This window comes from Helianthus annuus, chromosome 1 (genome assembly GCF_002127325.2).
Source record: "Helianthus annuus cultivar XRQ/B chromosome 1, HanXRQr2.0-SUNRISE, whole genome shotgun sequence".
Classification (NCBI taxonomy): domain Eukaryota; kingdom Viridiplantae; phylum Streptophyta; class Magnoliopsida; order Asterales; family Asteraceae; genus Helianthus; species Helianthus annuus.
In genome coordinates, this window is record NC_035433.2 from 7,330,234 (window position 1) to 7,343,619 (window position 13,386).

The following is a 13,386-nucleotide window of genomic DNA, read 5'->3' on the forward strand; positions in this document are numbered from 1 at the left end:
TGTTCCTATTACTTACTTGAATTGGAAAAAAAAATACAAAATACAGAAAAAAGGTGTAATAATTTATGCTTGATGTTAACACCTCATTAGTTAAGTAAAACTATATTGTTATTGTAATAGTTAGGGGTGTGTTCGAGGAGATTCGGTCCGGCTTTGACTTTGAGCACTAAGCGAAATCAAAGTTGTCGATAAAACAAAAAAGTTTTTGAAAACCATTCTGCTTCTGTTAACCGAGTATTAGTAATGTGGTTCAGTTCAGTTTCGGTTAATAACCAAAGTGTTTTTTGCTTCGGCTAAACCTTTGTTAGGAATCAAACCCAACTGAGCTAAATGTTAAAAATTCACTTAACGCATACAATACTCGATTTCTCTTAAATGGCCAACTATCAAAACCAAGAAATAGTTACTACTCATCTCCTATCTTTGAATATGTTGCCCCGACCGAACTTGTGTGCCTTATTTCGTTTAATATGTCGAAAATACAAGAACAATCATTCTACACACAAATTAGGTTCTAACATGATAATGTCGCACTGAAACCATTAGAAAAGCGGAGAGACTGATTTGATCAGTTTAAAGATGCAAAATACAGAATACGGACACTTTAAGTTATATAACAGTTAACCTTCGATCAGCAACGTCCATTCAAAACCATGATAGCAACAGCAGAGAAAGCCATGTAGTACACCAGATCAACAGCTATATCTACATAGAGAAGATGATCGATATAAAGAAAAGAACACCAGCAGAGAAAGGCCATATTTTTGTAATTTATATGAAAATGATGAAATGGTTGTGTTAATGAATACATTCGGTTTGCTGCCTACATACATTATCTCTATATCTTAATGTTTAATCATATTTTACACATTAGTTATGAATGAAAGTAAACAAAAAAGACAAAGTGTCATGTGACCCAACCTGCTGTTTTATAAACAGCAAGAAGAAACCAGAATTTCTAAGCAAACAGCTAAACGGCCATCTAAACATGCATTTGATGGAGATTATACATGTAATACAGCAATTAAAAGATTGATCGAACACCTTTCCAACACTACACGAAACGGGCCTCTTCTTTTGTTATGTTCTGTTCAGCTGTTTAGTGTTTACACCACTGTTGTTAGCCACTTAGCCTATTAGCGAGTTATCTTTGTTGTTATATAGTGTGTCTAATATCATAAGTCATAGCATGATAGGCGTGTTAGGAGTTGAGACTTTTAGAATGTTTGGAAATTTGGGATTGTTTCTTTCTCTATTGGTTTCAGTTGTTTCTGAAATGGACACTGCTGGTGATGCAGGTGCTTGTTCCAATTCTACCAATTCATCAAATACGGTAGAGACCCGGTTAATTTCTGTATGTGATGATTCGGATTCTATACGTTGATCTTCGTTTATTTAAATAAACAATCAGAAACAAGCTTCTCGTTCAAGAGTGTTCAATACATTGTTCATTCATGTAGGTATTAACTTTATTACTTTCTTTTGACTATTTTTTTTAAATATTTTATATAGGCTAGTATTTTATATTTTTTTCAAGTATGTTTGTTCGTTTTTGTGTAAATATAAACATATCTTCTTACCAAACGAGTGCGAACAAGAAAATGTGTTCGATTAAGCGTTTGTGTTCATTTGTTTGTTCGGTTGAACTTAAACGAACAAACACAAATAAGCCCACGTTCGTGTTTACATCCTAATAACCTATGCATGAGTTAGATACGATTTCACATGTACTTTCATACCATCCATATACATACACATACAGACAAAAATGTATAATACTTCACTATTCAGTCCCTGTTTTCGGTCTATAAGGCTAGTTTTTTTTTATTATGTTACACCTAAAGGTTGCAGATACAAACTTACAATGAAAATCATTACTACACAGCTAAGGTTGCCATTACATGTCGAATGATTGACATACACATGTAGACGTATGTATTCGTATGATCATGAAATTGTACAAAACAAATAATACTAGAAACAAACATGTCCCACAATCCAAAAATTAAGGTAAGCAAGTCATACTCTGTTCACATGGTACATTCTATTACTCAATGCAAAATGCTTTTAACAAATGACGCCACATAACAAGTAAGCCAAACGAAAGATAACATACCTTGCAATCAAGCATCAGGGTCCTCCGTTGCTTTTCCACCAAACGGATCATGAGAAGGGCCTGTCTCTTCTCCAATGTGACGTTGTACCAACCGCTGCAAGTCAGCCATGACTTTCTGTTCACGCTTTGCTTTTTCTTCATAGTTAAACATGGCTAAAGCCCGCTTATCCTCAGCACTATAGACTTGATTTTCTTTCCTAATACGAATTGCGTTCATTCTTTGATGCCTACTACCACTCATAACATAACCAAGATCTTCAAACTTGCTAATCTCATCAGCCGAAAGACCAACTTCTCCTCTACGAGGAATACGTTTCCCTTGCTGCACGTACTGTGCAATAGCATCACCTTCACCGGGCCTCAATGCACCACCATAGCTAATATGCCCTTCAGCTCTTGGTAACGGCATCGGTCCCACCTCTGGTTCATCATCCAATGCAAGCTTCTTTTTTGACTCCATCATTTCTTTAAACATGAGCATCTCACTATCGTTTTCTGTTTTCTCCAAATCATCCGCCTTTGGTTTACTTTTGTTTTCATTTGCAGAATCTGAATTATCGTCTGATGCTGAACTCTCACTACCTTTTTCACTCCTTTTCTTGCTTGATTTTGAGGAAGATCGGTGGCTTCTTTTGGACTTGCTTCTATCACTCTCGCTACTTTCTTCAGAATCGCTATCTGTACCTTTTCTTGAACTACTTCTTCTCTTTCTCTTACTAGTTTTCCTACTGCTACTCTTTCGTTTGGTAGATCTCTTCGACTTCTTCTTCTTCCTCCTTTCTTCTTCAGAATCATCAGTCGAATAGTCCGACTCACTCTCACTCACGGATACCGATTTCTTTCTTCTAGCCCTAGACCTCGAATTCTTCTTCTTCCGTCTGTCTTCTTCTTCAGAATCATCCGACTCACTGTCGCTCACAGAAACAGATCTCTTTCTCCTACGCCTAGACCTAGAACTCTTCTTCTTCCTCCTCCTCCTCGACCTAGAATCATCCGAATCAGAAACCGAGTCATCCGATCCTGACTCCGACTCCGAATCAGACTCCGACGAACCACCGCCCTTCGCCTTCAAATCCAACTCATCCTTTTCTTCCACAACCTCCTCCGGTTCATCCTCATCAAACTCATTATCCCCCCTCGGAGGACTCGGTGTAACATTCCATATACAATTCCTCAACATCTTCCTAATTTTCTGCCTTTTCAACCTCCTATACTCTTCATAACTCAATCCTTTCAACTCCTCATCCGACTCAGACTCCGGTCCATCACCGTTACCGTTACGATAACCACCACGGTCACGATCCAGATACTGTTTATTCCGTTCTCCATAGTTCACCTTCCTATTCGGATCTACATGAACCCTAGGGTTAGGGCTTGTTCTAAACCTAGAGTTTTCAGGCGAACGGTGATTACGGCGATAGCTAGTTTGATTATCGTAACGGCTATAATCCGGACTACGACTACGGCTAATACTACGAGTTTGATGAGTTGATTTAGGATAATCAGGTGAACGACGGTTACGTGAACGATTGAGATCGTGATCGTACCTGGAATGTTCTGGAGAGCGACGGGAGCTGCGGTTGCGACGGTCGGGTGGAGGAGAAGGTTCCGGTGAGTCGTTACGGTTGCGACGCCGTCGGTCGGGGTGGTTAACGGTGGAAGCAGGGTATCCCATTGGACAGATGTGTGGATGGAATGAGAGTGTTAGGGTTTCAAATGTTTAGATTGGGGGAAATGGTGAAGTTTTGCTTGAAGCCCTTTATGTTTTGTTTGATTGTTGTTTTTAGTGCTTTTACTATTGAGTTAAATGTCATTTTAGTCCCTGTGGTTAGGCCATCTTGTCAGTTTAGTCCAAAATTTCATTTTTTTGCATTGGTTCAAAAAAGTTTCACCATTGTCATTTTAGTCCACTGGGTTAACTTTATCCATTTTTTCTATTAACAATAAGAGCAATTCAGTCATTTTATATGTAGTTTTGTTAACTAGAAGATCAATTCAGTCATATAAAATTGCTGAATTGCCCTTCTCGTTAACATAAAAACGGATGAAGTTAACCCAGTTGACTAAAATGGCAACGATAAAACATTTTTTGACCCACATGCGAAAAATGAAACTTTTTTACTAAACTGGCAAAATTATCCAAACCATAGGGACTAAAATGACATTTAACTCTTTACTGTTTTAACTGACATTGGTTAAGAAAATGAGTCTTAATATACAAGATATCTTTAATATACAAGATACCTTTAACGTAAAAAGTGAAAAAAGAGATTTATTTTCTCATCTTATTAAGCACGTATTTTAGTCCAAGGATTCAAAAAATCGTGATTTTTACGCTAATCGAGTAATTATGTAATTTTGTAAATTAATCGTAATTACTCTTCAAAATTGTAGAGTAACTATAATTACCCTACAAAATTGCATAATTACTTTACTACTGTTAAATCGCTATTTTTTTACATTTTACAATTTAACATAATTTTAATTAGTAGGAAAAAAATTTAAAAAAAAAATCTCATTCACTTCTTATGTTAAGAATATTTTGTATGTTAAGACCCATTTGTATTTGATCTTTACACTATATATATATACATATATATATATATATATATATATATATATTCTTATGTTAAGAATATTTTGTATGTTAAAACCCATTTGTATTTGATCTTTACACTAACTATATATATATATATATATATATATATATATCATCTACTCAAAATTATTTATGTGTAATCTTACTTTTTGTCTGGTATTATCTATTTTATTTTGACATACAACAAACTACCATTGTGTTTTCCATCCTTTTACGTGGTCCTAACATTTCTATCGTCGAGCTAAGTAATAAAGTGATGGTGTGAAACACTGCCTTATATAGTTTGATCACAACCAAGTGATGGGTTGGCGTGTTCACTATCACAACTAGATGGATAAAAAGTGAAGAAGTAATTGTGGGGGAACTTATTGGGAAGTGCCAAGTGATCAAGTGATGGCGTGAAACACATCCATAATCTATTTGATCACTTGAACTTGTATTTCAAAGAGATGAGATGACATAGCTTGATTGATTGATCATTACCCCTTAGACTCATGTATCATATTTTAATTATATATGTTCACGAAATAAACAGTCTGAATCAATAAATACTGAACTAGTAAAATGTTTGAACCATCAAAAACCTATTAAAAATTGAAACACACAACCCCTAAATTTAAATTAACATAACTACTTATTATTTACGTAACATAAGCAACACTTTCTTACCTTTTTTTAGGAAAAATTACAAGTTTTGTCCTTTATCTTTATATCACTTTTCAGGCGGTGTCCTTTTCAACGAATGTTGACACGCGATGTCCTTTACTATGTATTTTGTTGCAAGTTTAGTCCTTTACACCTAACCAGTTTAAAAAACCCTGTTAATTGTTGGGTGTAAAGGACTAAACTTGCAACAAAATACTTAGGTAAAGGAATAAACTTGCAACAAAATACCTAGTAAAGGACACCGCCTGTCAACAATAACAAGGTTTTTTAACTGGGTTGGGTGTAAAGGAGTAAACTTGTAACAAAATAACTAGTAAAAGACACCTCCTGAAAAATGGTATAAAGATAAATGATAAAACTTGTAATTTTTCCTTTTTTTTTATAGAAAACTATTACATAATTCAATTAACCTTTTAAAAATACGAAACACCACACTAGTAATCGGATAGTCTATAAGCCCATCGAGATATACCCAAGCCCATAAAAGGTTTACAACTACTACTACAAGTACGTTATAAACCGCCCCTAGGGTTTTCCTTTTTACCTACACGACACAGAACCACCGCCGCCGCTGCAGCTGCACTCGCCGGAGCTAACACCAACAGGTCCATATCTTCATTCATACATACATACTTAGGTTACTTCATCTCTTTGTTGTTTTGCTTACAAATATCGTTAACGTACAACCATAAACACTCGATTGATTTGTGAGTGAAATTGAATGCATAATCTGTCAATAGGTGGTACGAATTATGTGATTTAGGCTTTAGGAGTTAAAATGTGATTGATTCTACGTGCTTTTTATTAAGTAGTTACATTTGGTGATGTGTTATTTATGAGGGTAATTTTGTGTTTGTTGTGTAGTAGTGTTTAAAATGGCAGACACTAAGGCAGTGACTATCCGCACAAGGAAGTTTATGACTAACAGACTTCTTTCCAGGAAGCAGTTTGTGAGTTTTTTTTTTTTTTTTTTTTTTTGCATTTGTTACTGTAAAAAATGTTTTATTTTTTTAAACATTGTATATTGTTTTTGTTGTAGGTTATTGATGTTCTTCATCCTGGCAGGCCAAATGTTTCTAAGGTTTGACTGACTCTACTTGTTTATATCTAACTTTGTGTCAATGTGGAATAAGCTGCATTGTTAGCCAGTCAATTAGGCAAAGTTAATACTTTTAAGTGATTGATTTTTAGATCAGCAAATGGTTTTCTTGTGGTGTAATTTGGGTTAACTAAAAAATTAAAAAAAAATGGGCTAAACTCATGGTTGTTAATAGCGAATAGCGACAAATCCAGCTATTTTATAGCTATATCTAATTGCTATTTACATAAAAATCACCTAACTGTCGCTATTCACGCTAATGGTTGCTATGACCCAAATAGCTACACTTGGTCGCTTCGCTACATAGCGCGCTATAGCGGTCGCTATTGCCGCTATTGACAACTATGGTAACCTTTTGATGTAAAACTATTATAACGTTTAGTGTTTGTTTCTTCCAATTTTGCATATGTTTTTTTTGTTGACTAACTTATAACTTGGTAAGGCACCGTAATCAAACAAATCGAGAAACGGGTTGAATGGTTAGATGTGAAACTATCATAACTTTAAGTGACCGTTTTTTCAAGCCCGCGAATGGTTTTTTTGTTTGTTAACAATGCAAAATGGATAAAGTTCAAAATTTTAGCAAAAACAATAAACAGGATGAATGCTTTGATATGTTTACTCTATTTACAAATTACTAGAGAAATTTTAGTTTTTTTGGCTTATACTTGAATCTAAATAGCTATTTGAGCTGTTTTATTTTACATGTGTTTAATACTTTGATTAAATACCTAATATCTTTTTTTGCCTTGTTAATTCATAAAGGCCGAGTTGAAAGAAAAATTAGCAAGGATGTATGAAGTCAAAGACCCAAGTTCCATTTTTGTATTCAAGTTTAGAACTCATTTTGGCGGTGGTAAATCGACTGGTTTTGGATTGATCTATGATTCTGTTGAAAATGCAAAGAAATACGAGCCGAAATACAGACTCATCAGGGTAAACATTTATTTTAATTTAATTATATATGCCACCATCGTGTAGTAGATGTACTCGGGCATTCTTTCCTTATTCATCCGTGCACAATGATCAAGTAGGGTATATGTTTAAAGCGGGTTTAAGTTTAAAGTATGTTTTCTGGCGTTTTTTCTGCAGAATGGTTTGGATACCAAGGTTGAGAAGTCAAGGAAGCAGCTGAAGGAAAGAAAGAACAGGGCAAAGAAGATTCGAGGTGTAAAAAAGGTAATCTCGTGACCTTTCGTATGTACAACGAATTAGTATGCATGCACATGAATGTTTTTGGTAAATCATTTGATTTGGTTATGCAGACAAAGGCTGGAGATGCTGCCAAGAAGAAGAAGTAAGAGTCATTAAGGGATTTTGTTGTGGCCTTTTTGAGTCAATTTTTAGCATTTTTGAAACTTGTATTTTCTTGAAATTGAGATCAATGTAGGTGTATGAATATTTGATTTTAAATATGGAGTTAAGTCTATTTACGGGCTTATTTATTTATGAAATGTTTGAAAAATTGCGAAGCAAAAAAAACTCTTTGGCCTGAGATCGCTTTTTTATCTTTGTGACCCTGTGGTTTTGCAAAATAACACTTATAGTTCTCAACTTTTGAAAATTACACCGGTGCTTCCCGTGGTTTGACAGTTTGTTACCCAGATAGTTCTTGGAGTGGATGACGGTTAGTTTTAACTATAGCTATTTGTTACTCGGATGTTAATAATGCTTTTTTGTATGGTAATTTGCATGAGGAAGTTTATATGACTTTACCTGATGGTTATTGCTCTAAACAAAAAAACAAAGTGTGTAGATTAAAAAAAATCTCTATGGGTTTAAACAAGCCCTTAGAATGTGGAATGAGAGGCTTGTTAATGTGCTTGTTGAACTGGGTTTTGAATAAAGTAAGTGTGACTATTTCATGTTTGTCAAAACAAGTAATTATGTATTTATAGTTATACTTGTTTATGTGGATGACATGGTCATTACTGGTAGTTCAGACTAGTTTTGTTGAGATTAATAAAATTAAAGCACTTCTTAAGTCTAAGTTTTTGATTAAGGATTTGGGAATTCTTAAATATTTCTAGTTTTGTTGAGATTAATAAAATTAAAGCACTTCTTAAGTCTAAGTTTTTGATTAAGGATTTGGGAATTCTTAAATATTTTCTTGGTATTGAAGTTTTGAAAACTGAAAATGGTCTATGACCGGTTATAAACCAGTGAATAGTCCAATTGAGGCTAATCATGTTTTATCTTACTTATGTGAGACTGACAATCAGCCTATTCTTGACAATTCTATGTATCAACAATTAGTAGGAAAGCTGATTTATCTTTCTCACACAAGGCCTGATATATCTTAGTCAATTTATGCATAGTCATACTAATGCACATTTCAAAATTGTTTTACATCTTTTAAGATATCTTAAAGGTTCTCATGGTAAAGGGATTTTGTTTAAAAGAAGCTGAGTTTTGGAGTTAAAAAGGTTTTTTCTGACTGATCGGGAAAAATGTTTGAAGTCTAGAAAATTTGCTACTAGGTTTTGTGTTTTTCTAGGAAATTCTATTGTTTCATGGAAAAGTAAAAAGCAGTTCACTATATCTAGATCTTCTGCTGGAACAAAATATCGATCTATGTGTGCTGGTACATGTGAAATCATTTGGCTTCTTCAGGGCCGTCTCCGAAAATCTTAAAATAGGTTTAGGCCCTGTGCGAGATAAAAGTCGGGCCTTACCCGCTCTAGTAAAACAAGAATTTTGGACCGTTGTGTCACTCAACAATGCGACCAAACCGTATTATGGGCACTATAACAACCCGAATAGATTTGAATAATTTGTTAAAAGAATAATTTTTGAAGTTAAGAGAAAAACAAATTATGTTTATAATTAATAATAACTAGGATTACGACCCACCGCAATGCGGCGGGGATGCTTTATTTATAACTAAGTCGATCTACGACCCACACGTTGTGTTAAACCTGTCAAACGGGGTAAAAATAGACGATGTAAAAACGTTCACCCACACACGCACGTTGCGTCGTGTTAACTCACAAAATTTAGAACGAAACGTAAAAACGTTAAGCCAAAGACGCACGCTGTGATGTGTTAAGTCACAAAATTTAGAACCAAGCATAGAGCGCAAAATTTGCGGAAAATGAAAACTATAAAGGATTAAAGTTGAAAGTAAAAAAAGTTATGAGGATAGATTGTAAAAGATAAAAAGTTTTAGGTTAAAAGTAAAAAACAAATAGTTTTAGGTTAAAAGTAATTTATCAAATACTTTTGGGTGAAAAGTAAAAAAAAAAAATCAATTTTTTTTTGAAAACCCCCAAAGCCAACGTTACGACAACCATATGCATAACAGTTTTTTCTTTGAAAAATTCCCAAAGCACACCCCGCGTTGCGGCGGGGCGTAAAACGGTGTCAAATAGTACTAATGTCACACAACCGTCATCGACAACCAACACTGACTCGACCTATAATATGCGTATTGTGACGAACCTGTCAAACATGGAAAAATAGAAGTAAAAACGTTGAACCACACATGTACGTTGCGTCGTATTAACTCGAAAATTTTAGAACTATACGTAAAACGAAAATTTGCGAAAGATGAAAAGTATAAGTAATAAAAGTTGTGAAGTTAAATTGCAAATAATGAAAAGTTTTGGGTTAAAGTTAAAAAAACAAATTATGTAGGGTTAAAATTGGATAATGTACAAACCTTTGGGTTAAAACAAAAAAATCAAGTTTTTTTTTTGAGTGAATTGCAAGTTTTGTCCTTTATCTTTAGGGCACTTTGCAGGCGGTGTCCTTTATGTTTAAAGTTGACGAGTTTTGTCCTTTATGTATTAAAATCAAGCACGTTTTACCCTTTGAGCCTAACCCAGTCAGTTTTCCCAGTTAAGTCCCCTCACGTGCATGTCATGTGAGGGGTAGTTCAGTCATTTAATGTACACACTGAATCTTTACCCCCAAATTAAATAGTCCCAAACCCTAATTCTTCCCCATTTCTCCAAATCGTTCATCTTCAACATTCCTTCAAATCGGTTTATCATCTCCAAACCCTAATTCTTCCCCATTTCTCCAAATCGTTCTTCTCCACTATCTTCAATTTGGGAAAAGATCGATGACTGAACGATTTGGAGATGATTGACAAAACAGACTCAAAAGGAAAGATATTGCCTGAGATGATTTTAATCTGCCAAAATCTAGTAAACAATCTCCAACATCCAAATGAGTACATTCGTGGTGTTACTATAAGGTTTCTTTGTCGTCTCAACGAGACAGAGATTATTGTGCCCTTAATCCCATCTATACTGGCTAATCTTGAACACCGCCATCCGTACATAAGAAGGAATGCAATCCTTGCTGTAATGGCAATCTACAAGCTTCCACAGGGTGAACAGCTTCTAGTTGATGCTCCAGAGATGATTGAGAAAGTTCTCTCAACAGAAGCAGATCAATCAGCCAAAAGAAATGCTTTTCTCATGCTTTTCACATGTGCACAGGATCGTGCTGTTAATTACCTTTTGACCCATGTTGACCGAGTGTCTGAATGGGGAGAATTGCTTCAAATGGTTGTGTTGGAGTTGATTCGTAAAGTGTGTAGAGCAAACAAAGGAGAAAAAGGCAAGTATATCAAGATTATCATATCTCTATTAAGCGTTCCTTCTGCTGCTGTTATTTATGAATGTGCTGGCACACTCGTGTCTTTATCATTTGCTCCTACTGCAATTAAGGCTGCAGCCAATACCTACTGCCAGCTACTACTCTCTCAAAGTGACAACAATGTCAAACTTATTGGGGAAGAATTATGGGTTTGGGACTATTTAATTTGAAGGAATGTTGAAGATGAACGATTTGGAGAAATGGGGAAGAATTAGGGTTTGGGACTATTTAATTTGGGGGTAAAGATTCAGGGTGTACATTAAATGACTGAACTACCCCTCACATGACATGCACGTGAGGGGACTTAACTGGGAAAACTGACTGGGTTAGGCTCAAAGGGTAAAACGTGCTTGATTTTAATACATAAAGGACAAAACTCGTCAACTTTAAACATAAAGGACACCGCCTGCAAAGTGCCCTAAAGATAAAGGACAAAACTTGCAATTCACTCTTTTTTTTTTTTTTTTGAAAAACACCCAAAACACAACTTACAAGTCCTAATGCACAAAAATTATTTACGGGCCCTTTTACGTTTTTGGCCCTGAGCCGGCGCCCACCCGGCACATGCTCAGGGCCGGCCTTGGGATTCTTAATGTTTTAGATGAACTTCAGGTAGGGATTAAATGACCTGTTACCCTGTCTTGTGATAATACAACGGCTATGTCCATAGCTGGTAATCCAATTTTTCACGAACGAACAAAACACTTTGAAATTGATCACTTCTTCTTAAGAGACAAAATTTCAAAAGGTGTTATTATAACTGTTTGAGTTGCTTCAAATGATCAAGTTGCATATATCTTTACAAAAGGTCTATTTGTTAGTTCTCATGAAAAGGTTTGTCATAATAATCTGGGCTTATTTGATTGTTTTGCATATTGAATTGAGGGGGCTGTTAAAATTATTAATACTCTTTTATTTTTGTCAATTCAATATGTATCAAATATGTTCTTTTTTACTTTTTATATGAGGCCCGATGTTTTATAAAAGGATCGTGGGCTTCTGGATGGCTTGCTTCATGGGCTCTGGATGTTGGGCTTGGAGTAAGATCTTGGCCTGGTCTATATAAGAGAACCACATGTCTGTTGGAGACACAACTGAGATCATGTTTGCTTCTCTTGATTCTTTCTCTCTTTAGATCATTCATCAAAGCTAGGGTTTCATCTGTTTTGTAAGTTCGTGAGTAGGTGATCTTCCTAATCATCTTTAGTGCAGATCATTGTGTTGATGATCTGCGTAGGTTGAGAGTTGTACTTGTTGAATACTGTTTCTTGATTCTTGGTCGGTAATCTGCGTCGACTGTTCTTGTGCACGGTTAATTTAATCTATGCCGACTGGTGGCTTAATAAAGTGTTTGATTCCACTTAATACTGTGTTCTTGACAACCATCAAATTTTATAAAGTTGACAGAAAATCTAACGTTAGTTGGTGAAAAGAACGAAACATACGACAAAACTCTTGGTTATCAATAAGTGGTGTTTTGTTTAAAGTATTGACGACTAAGAACAAAAGATATAACCTTGCTACATATCGTAAGGACAGAAAATGAATAATAAATCTAATAACAAACAAATTTTGAAATTTCAATTCCAAATAAAAACACACAATTATACAATTTATATTGTTGAATCATATAAGAAATCATCATTTCATTGTATATCAATTATTTTTCGTGTTAGAATTTTTTTTACTATTTTATCAAGCATGTATTTTAAAATCTAAAAGCTAAAAATGAAAAAATGGGAAATTGGCCTGTAATAATCCCAACTAGAGGTCATTGGCTATTGACAGTTACACCTTTAAATATTTCCCCCACCAGTCCCACCTTTCACTTATTTTTCCTACACCGGTCCTCCTTAAAAAAACAGAGTTATGTTTTTCCAAATTACAAATAGTTTTTTACGGCTTTTGATCAGAACGATGATATGAGTCCATTGATGTAAAACTTACCTCGAAACTGTGCTTCAAACGATGAAAACGACGCTTCAATTCAGATGTTTAAATTTCAAATTAACAAAAATCAAGTCATTAGAGCACCATTTCGAGATAAGTTTTACATCAATGGACTTGTATCGTTGTTCTGATCAAAAGCCCTAAAAAATCTGTTTGTAATTTGGAAAAAGCTTAACCACGTTAAGTTTTTTTTTTTTTTTTTTTTTTTTTTTTTTTTTTTTTTTTAACGGGAGACCGGTGTAGGAAAAATAGGTGAAAGGTGGGACTGGTGCGGGGAATATTCAAAGGTGAGACTGTCAATGGCAATGACCTCTAGTAGGGATTATCACAGGCCAATTCCCCCAAAAA

General features: G+C 34.9%; 2 protein-coding genes across 4 annotated transcripts; one reads left to right on the forward strand and one right to left on the reverse strand.

Annotated features, from left to right (window-relative positions):
- Nucleotides 1-420: 420 nt before the first annotated feature.
- LOC110943717 (NF-kappa-B-activating protein) lies at nt 421-3,887 on the reverse strand. 2 transcript variants are annotated; one of them, XM_022185461.2, is made up of 2 exons: nt 2,117-3,887; nt 421-699 (listed from the first exon to the last, which is right to left on the reverse strand). In XM_022185461.2, the coding sequence occupies exon 1, from the start codon at nt 3,789-3,791 to the stop codon at nt 2,124-2,126; it is 1,668 nt and encodes a 555-aa protein (XP_022041153.1). In that variant the 5' UTR covers nt 3,792-3,887; the 3' UTR covers nt 421-699; nt 2,117-2,123. The 2 variants fall into 2 exon arrangements, with proteins under 2 accessions (XP_022041153.1, XP_022041147.1); XM_022185455.2 differs by having other exon boundaries at nt 421-705.
- Nucleotides 3,888-5,829: 1,942 nt separating this feature from the next.
- On the forward strand, nt 5,830-7,934 carry LOC110943710 (40S ribosomal protein S24-1). Of its 2 annotated transcripts, none has more exons than XM_022185447.2 (6): nt 5,830-5,986; nt 6,249-6,331; nt 6,421-6,462; nt 7,246-7,416; nt 7,573-7,659; nt 7,746-7,934. In XM_022185447.2, exons 2-6 carry the CDS (start codon nt 6,257-6,259, stop codon nt 7,779-7,781), a joined length of 411 nt encoding a protein of 136 aa, XP_022041139.1. In that variant the 5' UTR covers nt 5,830-5,986; nt 6,249-6,256; the 3' UTR covers nt 7,782-7,934. The 2 variants fall into 2 exon arrangements, with proteins under 2 accessions (XP_022041139.1, XP_022041141.1); XM_022185449.2 differs by having other exon boundaries at nt 5,862-5,986; nt 6,246-6,331.
- Nucleotides 7,935-13,386: the final 5,452 nt, after the last annotated feature.

What these genes read in the sequence shown, in the direction of transcription:
- LOC110943717 (XM_022185461.2), bottom strand. Translation starts at nt 3,791, where the DNA reads ATGGGATACCCTGCTTCCACCGTTAACCACCCCGACCGACGGCGTCGC.
- LOC110943710 (XM_022185447.2), top strand. Translation starts at nt 6,257, where the DNA reads ATGGCAGACACTAAGGCAGTGACTATCCGCACAAGGAAGTTTATGACT. An exon ending in GCAGGCCAAATGTTTCTAAG is followed by an intron (nt 6,463 to 7,245) that starts GTTTGACTGACT and finishes TAATTCATAAAG; the next exon opens with GCCGAGTTGAAAGAAAAATT. An exon ending in AGATTCGAGGTGTAAAAAAG is followed by an intron (nt 7,660 to 7,745) that starts GTAATCTCGTGA and finishes TTGGTTATGCAG; the next exon opens with ACAAAGGCTGGAGATGCTGC.